Source organism: Erpetoichthys calabaricus, chromosome 3 (assembly GCF_900747795.2).
Source record: "Erpetoichthys calabaricus chromosome 3, fErpCal1.3, whole genome shotgun sequence".
NCBI lineage: Eukaryota > Metazoa > Chordata > Cladistia > Polypteriformes > Polypteridae > Erpetoichthys > Erpetoichthys calabaricus.
In genome coordinates this window covers 249300788-249316181 of record NC_041396.2, presented here as the reverse complement: position 1 = coordinate 249316181, position 15394 = coordinate 249300788, and the positions used below count along the sequence as shown (strand labels likewise).

The window sequence follows — 15394 nt, the reverse complement described above, 5'->3', positions numbered from 1 at the left end:
TATCGAAAGACATCCAGCATGACCCCAGTGACAAAGAAAAATAAAACTAGTAAACTGAATGACAATCAATTTGTTGCCTTAATATCTCCCATCGTGAAGAGTTTTTATCAAACACCTGTAGGTGAAACTATCCCTTGACTTATTTGACACACATTGGGGCTGCACCATAATCTCTCTCTGCTGTACAGGGCCTTAATCCTTCTGGATAAGCTGACAGTTATGCAAGGATCATGCTTTGTGGCTTCTCTACTGCTTATAAAACCACATAGTACTTACTAACTGGAAATAAGCTAAGGTTAATGCAGGTGGATGCTCCCCTTGGTTTCTTGTGATTTCTGACCCTAAATTTTGAGGCTACAGAACTTTGTGTGAGAATGGTTTGGCAGAAACAAACTGATGAGCCACAACATTAAAACTGCTTGCCTAATATGGCGTAGCTCCCTCTTGTGCTACCAAAACACCTCCTACCTGTTGTGGGATGGACTCCACAAGAACTCTAAAAGTGTCCTGTGGTATCTGATGTTAGCAGCAGATCATTTAAGTCCTGTAAGTTGTGATGTGGGGCCTCCATAGATCAGATTTGTTTTTCTAGCACATCCTGCAGATTGAGATCTGGAGAATTTGGAGGCCAAGTCAACATCTTGAACTCTTTGTCGTGTTCCTCAAACCATTCCTGAACACTTTTTGCAGGGTGGAAGGGTGCATTATTCTGCTGAAAGATGCCACAGCCATCAAGGAATACCATTGCCACACTACCTATGCAGGGTTGCTTTCTTCCCCTAGTGCATCCTGTAGCAATCTCTTCACTCTTTGCTATAACTATTGTCTTCTCATTCCAGAAAGTGTTAACTCTTTTTTTCCATCAGTATATACATAAATAGAACATCATCCACCTTAATAAAAGGGTAAGTGTCTGTGTGTGTTTTATGTCCGGTTGCTATGCTTCTGTCATTCCAATAGATATTGCATCACAAACATTAATACTTCTTTTACAAATTCCTTACCAAATTGAATACAACTGAGACATATGCATTGCGTTTTTCATTCCAACAGATGGCACATCACAAATATTTGCAATAATGCATTTTATTACTACATGCATTACAAAACACATTTTAACTGATATGGTGTACAATAAAGGTAACACTGAGGACTACATTGTTTACTTAGATTTCAACCTGTCTAAGACAGGTAGCACAGCTAGTTATGCATAAATCACAACTCACACAGATATTCTGATTACTAATTATTGACTATTTAATGCTATTTATTTAACATTATTTATTTGCTATACTAGTCAACTAATACAAACTGTTTTTGGGAACAAAACAACTGTGGCAGATAAAACCCCTTATGAGTACAGAAAGAGTATGCAAAGTCCACATGGCCAGCATAAGATGTGAACTGAGGACTTTGGAGCTAAGGAGGCAGTACTCACCATTTAACCACTCTTCTCTCCTTTGTTAAGAAGTATTACACAATTCAGCCTAACACTGCAGCTAAGAGTAGTGAAAATATGCTTGGTGATTTTTAGTTATGTTCTCTATTGAGCCAAAGCCATTCAAGGAGATAGGAACCTTGTCAAGAATGTGGCACATTTCTATTATGGACATGTTTGGAATGTAACAAACTTAAACAAGCACAGAATAAACTGTAGTCCGAAATAAAATCTGAAACTTAAAGTGTATGAGGATGTGACACTAACAAAAAGATTGAATGAACTGTGATAGTTCTGGAAACAAAGAAGACCAAAGTAAATCATAGAAACGAGAAATGAGTTTATCAAGCTTGTTTTATTAGCTAATAACTAAGTAATATCTGATTTAGATGTTTTTTAAAAAGCGGATATCTTTTGTCACACACGTGCACATAGGAGGCAGTCAATGGGGTTAACTAAAGATGGTATGCTGGGTCAAGGGTTGACAAGAGCATTATTGTCTCCCCCTCCCATGTTGACCTCATTTCCACCTGTTCCTGTTGGACCCTCCTCTTCTTTCCCACTACCTATAAAGTAAACAACTTGCCTTCCCCTTCCAGTCCCATTCCAGACTCAGTCCTCAGAGATTACTCGGTGGCAAATCCATTACTTTTTGAAAGAGAGCACACAATATACAGGGTGGATCCCCAAACCTTTTTCTTTCTATCTTGTTTTTTTTTTACACTTTTTATCACCTATGTGAAAAAAAAACTCATTACAGATTCCAATGATGCTTGATGCAAAGAAAGATCCCCTTAGATCCTTAGCTCTTTTTCAAAAGTTCCTTAGTAGTTGCAGGAATCTGTGACAAGCCCCTGAGCTCTGCAGCTGGAGCTTTTCTAAAGGTGGATGAGATACTGGGCCAAAGAATTTTTAGGTAAACGTATGCTCATTCATGAATTGGATCCAAAAATGATGCAATTGTTTTTATATTTAAATAGTATTAGCTATTTGGCAAAGCTCTCAATTTACTAATTGATTTACATCACTGCCCTCACCTATGGTCGAGTGCTTTGGATAATGAGCTTTCTCTGTAGGGTGGTTAGGCTTTCCCTTAAAGATAGAGTGACAAGCAAAGACATCCAGGAGAAGCTCGGAGTAGAGCCGCTGACACTCTGCATTGAGAGGAGCCAACTGAGGTGGTTCAGACATATTATATGGGTAACTTCCAGACAACTTCATGTGAAGGTTTTACAGTCACAATCACATGGCAGGAGACCAAAAAAAGACCCAGAGCTCTCTGGGAGGATTATATCTCCCAGATTGCCTTAGGATCCCACAGTTTGAGTTGGTAAGTGTGACTGGGAAAAGGGACGTTTGGACCTCATTGCTTCGGATAAGTGGTGGAAAATGAATTAATTCCACATGTGTTTGTCTGTGATTTAGATTTAAATAAAAATCTCTAGTAAAGACATGATCAGTGGACTCATTTTCTGTCAAGTGTAGAAATTTTGTTGGGCTGCCAAATGTGTTCTGTTGGTAATATCCCAACTTTGCCAGTTAGAAGCTTGAACTCCACGGCACTTGGAGAGATCATGTCCTCCAACTCTTCTGGAGGAATTAATATGAAGGGTATTTGCTTGGTAATGGTATTATGTTTCCCATGTAGTGAAATTTTCTATGGAGAAAACACAGCAATGTGCACAATGGTGCATTTTATGGGTCTCTGTGCACAAACTATGCATCATATCACATAAACTAATCTGCAATGATGTGAACGATAGACATAAATAGAACTGATCTACTGGTGAGCAACACATTTCATGCATTATGCACCTGCAGAAAAGAACACAAGTAAGTACAGAAATGTGGATGGTTCTTTATAGAGCACTGTTTCTTGTTTTCCACCCTTCCAAAAAACATTAAAACTCCAAAAACACTCTTTTTAGTGAGTTTCATTTTTCACAATTGCTAAATCATCTGTAAAATAAATAGTTGTCAGTTTTGTGAAACTATATGCAAATCAAAACTTGTCTTGTTCTAGTCATCAAAATTTGTGTGGTTTATATCTAATGTGCATACCAGTTTTTATTTGTTGTCAGCTTTTTTGGCAATATTCAGCCTTTGGTGGGTCCCCCTGATGGTGCCCCCCCTAATACAGCATTTATATTATTACTTTTGGAAGGTTTAACTGAAGCTTAAATAACTGATTACAATCTAAATTGATTAAAAGCCCAAAATATCACAAGGTTAACAAATTTCCATTAGCAAAACACTGACGTTCTCACATTCAGAAATATAAATAGCCTGTACCTGATATAATCTTGTTTTTTTACATATGGTTTCATTGCACAACCTGTCCATCCTTTTCTCTCTTTCATGACAGTGACGTGTGATTTTTCCATTGTGGGGGCAGATGTTACCATTGTTTCAGATCTCTGTAGAATCACTTATTTTTGTATAAGAAACTGATCAAGTTAAAATATAGTCTTGCAAGCATTTTAAAAAGTTTTGCAGAAGAAGAACAGCTAACACAGTGATTGAGCTGAGATGTGATGTCAGCTTTAGTGAAGTATAGAGTACACAACTGAAGAAGGATCAATTGAGAGCTTTGTGGAATAACACTTCCACAGTCATTCAAACATCAGTACTGGGATCAAATCATGGACATAAACGTGTCTGTGCCGAGCTTGCAGATTCTTTCCATGTTTGCATGGGATTTTCCTCTGGCTACTCCAGCCTTTTTCCCAATCCTATATGTGTGCACCTTAGGGTTTATTAGTGATTCCAAATTGGGCCAATGTGACATTGCACATGAGTGGCTCCTTGAGACTAATGCTTTCAAATGAGGGACGGGTGATCCTGAATTGAATAAGCAGATTGAAAAATGGAATACTGGATGCATGGAATAAAAAATATGTACTGCAAGTTAAAGAAAGTCATGCAAACAGCAGATCGTAATGGATGAATTTCTTTATCACAAGCATAATTCACTGTGTACATGGAAGGTAAATTTAACCCAAGTAAACATGTTCTTATTATTCATGCCAATAAGACTTTATCTGCAAATAGCCATTAATTTTTTTTTAATTTGTAGAAAATCTGACCCACTCTGGTTGTCACAGACAGCTAATAAATATTCCTTTTTTGCCTATTTTAAATATAGATAAATGCTTTTAACATTGAAGATAAATCTAAAATCCAAAAAAAGCATCAAAGAGATTCATCATATCTCTAAATCCTTATTCCACTGATAAATCATAAATACTACTACAAAGTATTCAGTTCAGTTACTCCAAACATACTCAACTCAGGGAGAAGGGTAAATGCCTACTGAATTGTGGCAACACACGCAGTCTATCTGTTAACATTGGCAAAAAATAAATAAATCTGATTGTTGACCACAATTGACATTAATGGGGCAGTAAAGGAAACAATGAACAACTTTAAGGTCTTAGGGATCAACGTCACAGAGGATCCCTCAGAACCAATTCTCTTATTAAAAAAGCTCAGCCACCTTTAATTTTTGAGAAGGCTGTTAAGAGTTAAACAGTCACACCTCAAAGCCTCATCAACTTCTAGTGATGTTCATTGAGGCAACCATACTGGTCATTGTACTTTAATGTCACTGTATTGTTCAAGTAAAAATACATTTCATTGTTCGGGGAGGATAACAAAAGCAAATTAAATTCATTCGAACTAACTATTTTCAGAGTTTGCATGGGGTCACTGTTTCATTACTAGTAGACTTTACAAATCCTAAAATACAAATCTCCTAAAAAGCAACTATGCCTAACTTTGTTTATCTAATTCAGGTTAACAAACCTCTGCTGCCTTTCCCGAAGCAATGGATGTTAAGCAGGAACCAATACTGAATGGAATGCCAGCCAATCACAGGAAGCACACCCTTGCATACACACCTACATTTACAATTAACCATGGGCCAACACAGAACTGGTAATTAATGTGCCACATGCATCTTTGGGAAATAGAAAATTGACTTAAAAAGGCTACACAGGCACTGGGGGCTACCAGCATTCATCCAAGCCTCTAGATCTATGAGGCTGCTCGTGCAACCCCCATTGGACCCTAAATGACTTTAAATCAAGGGAATCATCTTTAGACACTAGGTATTTTTTTCCAAATTAAATCAACAAAGATAGCCAGCTGTTGTAATATTTTATTCCTGAAAGTCTAAAAGCTGTAAAGGGTTCACCACTGGTGGTTATGTATTATAGGTAATGGCAGACCTCTGAGTTCACATTTCCCTCACCTGAAATTTGCATCCATTTGGCCCTTCAATCTTTTATTACTGAACCCACAATGTTTATATTTTACAAGAGGAGTCACTCGGGCAGCTCCACCATATCTAGAATATGGACACATAAGTAGAAATGGTACATTTATTAATAAAGTGGTCAAATAGGAAAGGGGCAAAAGTTTTTACCAAATAAACAAACAATACGAGGGGGGACCCAAAAATAATCAGAAATATTTTTAAAACGTGTTAAATTTAATTTTCTGTACAATCTACAATTAGTCTCCTTCAAAGTACTCTCCATTGGCAGAAATACACTTATCTAACCATTTGTTCCATTGTTCGAAACATTTTTTAAATTCGTCTGAAGTAATGCCCATTAATGCTCTGGTCGTTTCTTGTTTTACCTCTTCGACATCAGCAAAACGCCTTCCTTTCAAGTCTTTTTTCATCTGAGGGAACAAAAAGAAATCACTCGGAGCTAAATCCGATGAGTAGGGTGGGTGGTTCAGGGTTGTCATACCGTTTCTTGCCAAAATTGGCGAATGCTGAGAGCAGTGTGAGATGGAGCGTTGTCATGATGAAAGAACCAATCGCCTGACTCCCACAAATCAGGGCGTTTCCTTCTCACACTGTTGCGCAACCTACTTTTACAAAAAAATTCACTGAACAAAAGCACAACCTTTCAGACTGATGGCACTTGGCAGACTGTCTTGTGAGGAGTGTAACTAGATCGCCCTAGCGGCCCAACCACGTAGTACAAGTACCAACCTAACAACAACAAAATTCCGGTTATTTTTGGGTCCCCCCTCGTACAACACATCTGCAGCCATTCTGTGCCTTCATATACAAGATTTGAATTTATTATGGGGTAGCTTGTCCAATTTCCAAACAAAGTAGTACCATGCATTATTTTCTCTCACCTTCTATCTCTATCGTTCTCTTGATGTTGGCATCTGTTCCTCCAACCAACTGACCTTTACCAAAACTGAACTTCAGACTCAAGGCTCATTAGGCCTTTGGCAGTGAGGTGGCTTTATATCCCATGCTGGGGTCACTTCCATTCAAAACCCTTCCATTCAATACCTCCTGGAGTCAGGGGCAGATTTGCACATCCCTAATCTGTAGCAGTTCCTAGTATATATCTACCTCTGAACCTTCTGTTGCTCGAAAAGGGTCACGAATCCAGTGTGCCATGTGTTTCTATAAGTTCTCCACGGATTGTCAGTACAGTATGTTTTTAAAATTATGTTCTTCATGTTTTGGGTGGTGTTTCAGACACAGATAATTCATTTCTGATATGTTTACATAAAAGTTTAATATTTTTTAACGTCAGTCTTGATGGGTGTTGCTTTGTTAGAGTTTTCATGTTGCCTGTTTCCATGGAAAACAATCCAATAATTTATTTGGACTGCACGGCAATAACTTCATTGTCACGCTGGTATAAAGGTCACCTTGTTTTCCAAGTATTGATAAAAACTTCTACTTTTTGCATGTGATCTTCATATTTCTTTTGGTATTTGACTTGTTGGATATTTCTTCTTGACTTTAATTTCTGATTAGTGCTTTGGGCTATGTGGATTGTGTTTATGACTTCTGATTTTGACTTGTGCATTGTTTTTTGAACTACATCTTTTCTCACAGTTGTTTCTCCTAAAAAGCTTGGACTGTGTATCTGTCTCAGTGCAAGGTCTATGCCTCTTGACTAAAAGAGACAACAAAATCCCAGTCAATCCAGCTCTGCCACCTAATAGGCCACAAGGTCATGGCCATTTGCTTACCATCTCAACCTGAAGGTGTTCTCACCTCCTGCCATCTTTCTTTGGCCTTTTGCTTCAATGGCATTCAGACATTTCTGTTCCCTACCCTTGTGTTTCCCCTTTGTGGGTGTCTCATGCCTCTGGCTATGTTGTAATTCACACTCTCTCTCCTCCCTGACCCATTTTATAATTTTTTGTGAGTAAGAGTGAATGTGACAATGTCTCCATTGCAGTAAAGTTGTGTTTAAGATATTGTTTGTGTGAAATGTAATAATGGATTTATGTCTTTTAAGATACACACACTGTTTAAATTAAATGTGATTTTCATCCCTTAACACATATGTGGTGAATGTGGCTTTATGTCTTTTGTATTTAAATTGGAGAACTTGATTAGATTATAAAGCTGGCCTCTTCTTCCATAATCTAATATGAAAACTATTACAAAGCATCAGAGCTGGTATTTTATTGGTATTATACTTATCTACCTCAGATTACCCTCTGCCTGTTAAGTGCCCACCTCCACTGACCATGTTTTGGCAATTCCTTCATGTTACATCCTACAAGACTACAATTTTAACTCTCTATTTAAATAGTGCATGGGTATTCATTATCCTTATCTTCTAAAGGTGTGTTTTAGAGTAATCCTGGGTGACAGCCTTGCCCTGTGTGCACATTAACATTACATTTACTACACTATTAGTTTGCAAATTTATTTTGCTCAATCAGAGGCTTCATAACAACAATGGGAATAAGATATGATGTTCTACGTAAATTAGATAAATCATATCAGATAAATTAGATCAAATCTGAAATGTTTTCAGCTGATGACAGCCCTTTATTATTAAGCTCGCTCAATAAAGTAGAGATCACTGACAACTCATCTTTGAAAGCTTTCTGGACATTTGAAACTAACACTTGACTGTTTGTTTAATGTACTGCAAGAGGAGTAACTGCAAAGCCACTTAATATTGTCACAATTGCTTTAAAAATACACTGCGTTAGCACAAATTAGCATAAGTTTAAGGTTTTCAACATGATGTAGTGGACCTTGGCTTGGCCAAGAAATTTATTTGTGATACTATGTTCATAATTTTCCTTTCAATAGTAGTCGCAGATATTTTACCACTTTTTTGCCATCTTGGAGTAACCATTTTGACATGAACACGAATGATAAGGCTGCACCCTGGGCCAAGAATAGACAACCTAGCCACACTTTCAGCATTGACTCTACTAATAGACAGCTAGAATAACAAATGTATAGCTTGTTTGTTTTTATAAAAAAAACACCTGTAACCAATTATCATTCACTGTAAACAACTCTGTCCCACCTTCTCTGATGTGTAGTGTTATTCATGTATTTTTCTCTATTTTGTGGTTTTAACTTATGAGGATTCCATTGCTGATATGTATTTCATGAGGTGGTATTTAAATTGTGCATCATCCCTTGGGGGATTTAAAAATGAAAATCAAGAATTTTTAGAATTAGTTTGGTTATTTTTAAGTAGACCTTAGAATTATGAGTATGGTTGTGCTGATTTTTGATTTTTGTTTTGCCTTTGAGTTTTCATTAACATATTGCCCCATAATTGCTTGTTGCCTGGATAGTTTTGATTGCACAGTTTTGACCATTTACCTTCCCTTCCCACATCTCCTGGTCTTCTACTCTCACAATAATCCTCAGAGACACATTGTGTTTTATAACAGGGTGAAGTATAGAGTTTCTCATGGATGACCTGTAGAACATTCACGTCCTGTTTCATTGTGCCTGGGACAAGACCCTCCACTTCCCTGAATTGGTAAATGATAACTTTGATATAATAAAAATATTTTGTTGTAACAGACATTTTGTTATAACAAATATGGTTCATCAATGATTTGCCATTCTCTAATGGCAGAGGCACAAGAATAGCTCCATAGCTGCTCTGCTGCATCTGGTAAACAGTAAACCAAGGGCAAAGCAATTGGTTGTCCTCTGCAGGATCAGGCTTACCACATACCGTGTTTGCCTCACGATGTTTGGAACATTTGACACCAGCCTTTGACCTGCTTTTCCTCACACTATCCTGGTCTGCCACAGTGGTGATTCTGAGCCGCTGGTGTTCTCCTAATCTGAAGATGGGAGCTAAACCAGGATGCTTGCCTGTGTTGCGGCTTCTAACAGCTCCTATTTTGAATGAAATCTTGAGATTGTACCTCCCTTCTCTATACAGTAATAAAGTACCTGTATTTTCCTTGGAAACCTGGACTCACCTTCCTGTCTCTCATGCAACTCAGTGACCCAAGATTAACAATACCTGTATAAAAAACAACAGCGCCTCTTAAACTGCAAAAAATATTTTATTTAAAAATGAGACATTAGATGTAACTTTTTTTTGGCATAAACTGATGCTATTTCTCACTTTTTGTGTTCATTGCAAACAAAACTTTGAGAAGCGCTATGAAACTCAAACAGTACAGTATCTGCACACAACACAACTACACTCGGTGTAGAACTGACTCAGAATTCAGCTACACCTGTATGATGTCATGCCTACACTCTTGCCAAGCCTCACCAAGACTATTAATTTTGAAACAGTCACTTTTTTTTGTCTTAAAAGATAAAGACAGCCTGTTGCAGGGTCCCTGAGTCTCAGCAAAAGTATAGGCATGGCATTAAGTATTTTTGAATCGCATTATCATGTTCATTGTCCATTTTTGGTCAAAAAATGTCTGTTATACAGAAATTTCCGTTTTGTTAAAATTAAATCCATTAAACATGATGTTGTATGAACGTTTGTCTGGGTCAACAAAAAATATTCGTTATTCTGAAAATTTTGTTACTTTGGTATTCGCTATAATTGGATTTCACCGGTACATAGAGGTGCAAGATCTCTATGCATGCTAACCTGTTCAGTATGCTTTGGTGTCATAAACACAAGGAGTTAAACATTCTAGATTATATTAGATTAGATTAGATAAACATCATTAATCTCATGGGAAAATTCAGTTAAGGGTTAAGGTTAGGATTAGGGTTTGTCTCATCACATGTCAGAAAACACTTAATACTGTGTTTAAAATGCTTTTTCTCTTAACATGCTAATAATTTTTTTATTTTATTTTCCTTTGATATTTTGGTGGACACAGGAGATACCATTATGACTAATCACTTAGGTAGATAATATAAACATTCTCCTAAACTCATTTAATCTTGTTCCGTGGTGAGATAGATGCAGCATATCCCATCAGTACTGGAAAGAAAGATAAGAACCAACCATAGATGAGGTGCCACTTCGTCTCAAGGTTTAATATCACACACACCATCAATGGGACAGTTTGGAACCTCCAATCAGCCTAATATTCACGTCCCTAGGGATATTAAACTAATGGCATTTAGGTGAGCATAAAAAATTTTGCAAAATAGAATGCAGAACCTCAGAGTCCACAGTGCTAATGACTACACCACTGGGCTGCTGTAAATAAATAAATAAATAAATAACAATAATAATAAAAATGTAAAAATGTATCAAATTAGCTAAACATAATCTATTTTTCTTTAAACATTAACAAAATTACTAAAATAAATAAAGAAATCAAGATATGGACTAGCTTCTTCAGGACCTAATAGGTGGCCAGGTAGGTGAATACATAGTGTGGGATAACTTACACCAATCAGCCACATTAAAACCCTGAGAGGTGAAATGAATAACATTGATTATCTTGTTACAATGGCTCCTGTCAAGCGAATAGTCAGTTCTTGAAGGCGATGTGTTGGAAGCAGAAAAAATGGGCAAGTTAAAAGATCTGAGTGATTTTGACAACGGTCAAATAATGATGGCTAGACGACTGATTCGGATCTTCTTCTGTTGTTAGATTGCACAGAAAAGCTATTGTAGCAGACATTGCTGAATAACTTACACTTTTGCCATGAGACAAAGGAGTCAGAACACACAGTGCATTGCAGCTTGCAGTGTTTGGGGCTGCATAGCCACAGACCAGTCAGAGTGCTCATACTGACCCCGTCCACTGCTGAAAGCACTTACAATAGACACTTAAGCATCAGAACTGGACCATAGAGCAATGGGGTAAGGTGGCCTGGTCTGATGAATCAGGTTTCCTTTTAGATCATGTGGACATCAGGGTGTGTGTATTTAATTTACCTTTGGAAAAGATAGCAGCAGGAAGCACTATGGGAAGAAAGCAAGCCAACAGAGGCAATGTGATGCTTTGGGCAATATTCTGCAGGGAAATCTTTTGTCCTGGCATTCAGGTGGATGTTACTTTGACACATACCACCTACCTAAAGATTGGTTCAGACCATGTACATCCTTCATGGGTATGTTATCCTGTGTGGCCTCTTTCAGCAGGATAATATGACCTGCCACATTGTAGGAATTGTTCAGGAATTGACTTGGCCTTCAAATTCTCCAGATCTCAATTTATATAAGCATCTGTGGGATGTGCTGGAAAAACAAGTCCAGGACTTAGGATCTGCTGCTAACGTGTTGGTGCCAGATACCACAGGACACCTTCAAAGGTCTTGTGGAGTCCATGCCTCAACTGGTCAGCGCTGTTTTGGCACCATACATGATTTATTGCTCGAATATACTTTTGATTGTATGTTAATAAATTAAAAGTATATCATAGATGTTTAATGAGGTTTGCCTGCTGAATTGCGAATACACTGCCAGGTTTATTTGAAGCTATCCAGTTCAAATGGGCTGTAAGATTAATACTATTGAACAGATTTACTAAAGAGTCGTTACTGCTAGCAAAGGTCCAGACACTAAAATTATATAAGATTACTTGGCAAAGTTAGTTAGCAAAACCAAAATGAAGTATAAAAAAGTCTTCTTTTTTTAATTATTTGGCGAATATTAGAACAATTTTATTGAGTACAGGCCACTCAGCCCAGGAAGCTTGCCAATCCTATGCACTTGAAGGTCCTTGAAGTCCTACTCTCCAACACACTACTTGGTCATTTAATCCATGTGTCTATGGGTCTTGTATGAAAGACAGTTTGTTTGATTAAAAATAAGTCTTAATCTTTCATTAGATCTTCCCTATAGCGGCGATTCCCTATTAAGTGACACATTAAGCAGGACCAAGGATTTCTGATGCCTTGAACTACTTGTAACATCTTTCATATAATTTAAAGAACTTTATTATGAAACACAGGTAAATTAAAGAACATAAATAAACTTATTAAACTTGTCAAACATATTTGCAAAATTATCATTGCCTTTATTTTAAACCTATATCCAACTAAAACAATCAAAATACTGTTGCCCCACATCCTGCTTGGCAGCAATCATCTGATCCAACCCCCTTTTACCAAATTAAAGCTAGAAGCAGGACAGACTAATAGAGCACACACTTATTGTACACAAAGGCATGGCTAATCAACTAATACTTATACATTAATACAGGCATTTAAATGCTTTTATACGATTGGCTCTTGCTTTCCCTTTAATATTCAGAGTTCAGGCTATGGTCAGTGTGGACAAACGTCTATATCACGGTCACCACAAGGCCATGTGTCACAAGTGGCCTGTGTATTGCATTCATTGCAACCCTGCAGCACTACAGAAACCAAATACACAAAATGGCGGCCCCAATGAAATCGAACAACACAAAATGTAGATGCTCATGTAAACACGTGCAGAAAATGGTGGCACCCTTGAAAACAAATAAACGGAATAGTAAAATAATAAAAGCATAAAAAATATAATGAAAGTTAATGAGTCAAAACAGAAGACACATCCTATAAATTAATTAATAATATTTTCATTTAAAAAATATTCAAAGATAAACTTGCACATAACTCCTGATATTTTTTTACATAAGCATAGTGTGGGTTATCAAAAAATGCCTGGATGATTTTTTTAAGGTGCTCTGTGAAGTATAATTTATAAACTTTTGAAGTAGGCCAACTGAGTCACGAGTAAATGCAAAGCACATGGAAAAAACACACAGCTACTCAACTGTTGACTTCATGAGCATATTTTATGCGTGCCATTTACGTCTCCCATGTAATGTTGTATTAAATATTCGTTGTCTTTTGTTGCTTTGTACTACTACCGATAGCCTATGGCAGACATGAAAGTAAGAATCTCCTTATTCTATATGCAAATGAAAATAAACGTCTTACATTTAATCTTGATATAATCTACCATCAGAATATTAGATTAGATTAGATTAGAAGTGTGAAAGTCAATGATCAGCTCCTTGGATCTACTGATGATAAGTTGCAGACAATTCTTTCTGCACCAAGAAGGTTATTCCACTGACTCCTATACTCTGTCTCATCCCCTTTATCAATAAACTCTGTAAGTGCAGAATCATCTGAGAATTACTACAAGTGACATGATCTGGTGTGTCCAAGGTTCAACAGAAAAGGAAACAGGATTGTTCCTAGTGGTGCTCCAATGTTGCTCACATCCATCAGAGACACAATCCTTCATCCTCACAAAACTACAAAGTATATTCAACAGATTAAATTTAGATAAACTATTGAACCTTCTGTTTTCTTCTATAGTCTTTCTGAATATGTACAACGGCAAGTCCAATAAGGCTTATTGCTGAAAATGCCTGATTGATATGCAATACACTTCAATTACAACATCATGACATTTTAACAGAGCAATTGTGTCATAACAGGTCACTCTGCCCGGCAAACTCACCAATTGTATTCATCTTGATTCTCCAAAATAACAATGCGTTGAATTCTTGAAAGACCCAAAGGCCTCCTCTCTACAACACTACTTCACACATTTAATCCACGTGTCTGGTGTTTTCTGTAAAGAAAAACTTTCTACTATTTCAAGTTTCCAAACATGTTCATGTGTTCTTGTTGAAGAATTTGTTTTAAAGCAAGAGCTGTAATCCACTGCATTATTTCCTTTCTTAATTTTAAATACTTTGATCATGTCACCTCTTAATTTCTGATTTCTTAAACTGAAAAGATTCAGCTCCCTTGATATTATAGTTCATACCTCTTACTGACATTAAATATTGTTTTGAACACCTCACACAGTACCTTGTATTTAGGTTAATCTGTTAACATACTGAAATATTGTTCACCTAGAAATATAATAACCAGTGTCCCACATAAAAATATAATGCTTTTTAGAATCCTTTTAACATCTTCCACTTCATGTTTATAACACTATGTGACAGCAAATACCATTCCAAGTTGCCTTATATGAACACAGCCCATCATTCCATAAAGTAACTCTTTTACAGCTGAAACACTTGCAGATCTCCGACAGAGTCAGATGTGGGAATTAAAACGCAATTCTGCAGCCACCATTATTTAAAGCAACACATACTTCCAAAGTGTTTTTATTCTGCAGACCAGAGTATGTTTTCCTTTATTAGGACTGCTATACAAAGAGTAGAGTTTTAGTTTTTGTCTCACTCACCTGTATGCAGGACCAGCAAGATCAGCAGGAGCCATAGATAGCATGTTGGCATTTTGCTACAGCATAAACATCTCAGGGATAGAAATACATGTTGCAATGTGAGCACCACCTGCCAAAAGACCCAGCCACATTAGTATACTTCATAGAGCATAACAATGAGAGGAAGTGGAGGCAGGCATCAGATCTTAAAAATAAGCCTCCTTGAAATCGAAGGAAACTGTGGTCAAAACCAGCATTAAACTTATATCGTCTATCAAATTAAATCTGTAATTACTCATGACAAACAGAAGCACACTGAGAGAAGTTTCTCAGAAAAATCCTAAAGTCTAAAATGAGCCGCAACATTCCTTTAGTTGAATGCAGGTATCTCTTCAACATTGCAAGGGAATCAGCCATTTAATGGAGTTACCATCAAAAACCATGAACTTGAAGATCTTTAGCCAGCTGAAATAGCAGAACGTCTGAAATGATAGAAGTGTTTTCTAAAAAATCGACAGTACTTTACACATGTTTAGAAAATTATGCTATTGTTATTAAACTGTCAATTTCCTAATCTTTT

The 15394-nt window shown here is 37.0% G+C and overlaps 1 protein-coding gene across 1 annotated transcript in view; it reads right to left on the bottom strand.

The window, feature by feature from the left end:
* Nucleotides 1–14977, bottom strand: part of si:ch211-196f2.6 (immunoglobulin domain-containing protein) — a 32379-nt gene extending 17402 nt beyond the window's left edge. Inside the window, exon 1 of the mRNA XM_028798007.2 lies at nt 14836–14977. Within this exon, the coding sequence (XP_028653840.1) occupies nt 14836–14887 (52 nt within the window). The 5' untranslated portion in view covers nt 14888–14977. The remainder of the gene's footprint in view (nt 1–14835) is intronic.
* Nucleotides 14978–15394: the final 417 nt, after the last annotated feature.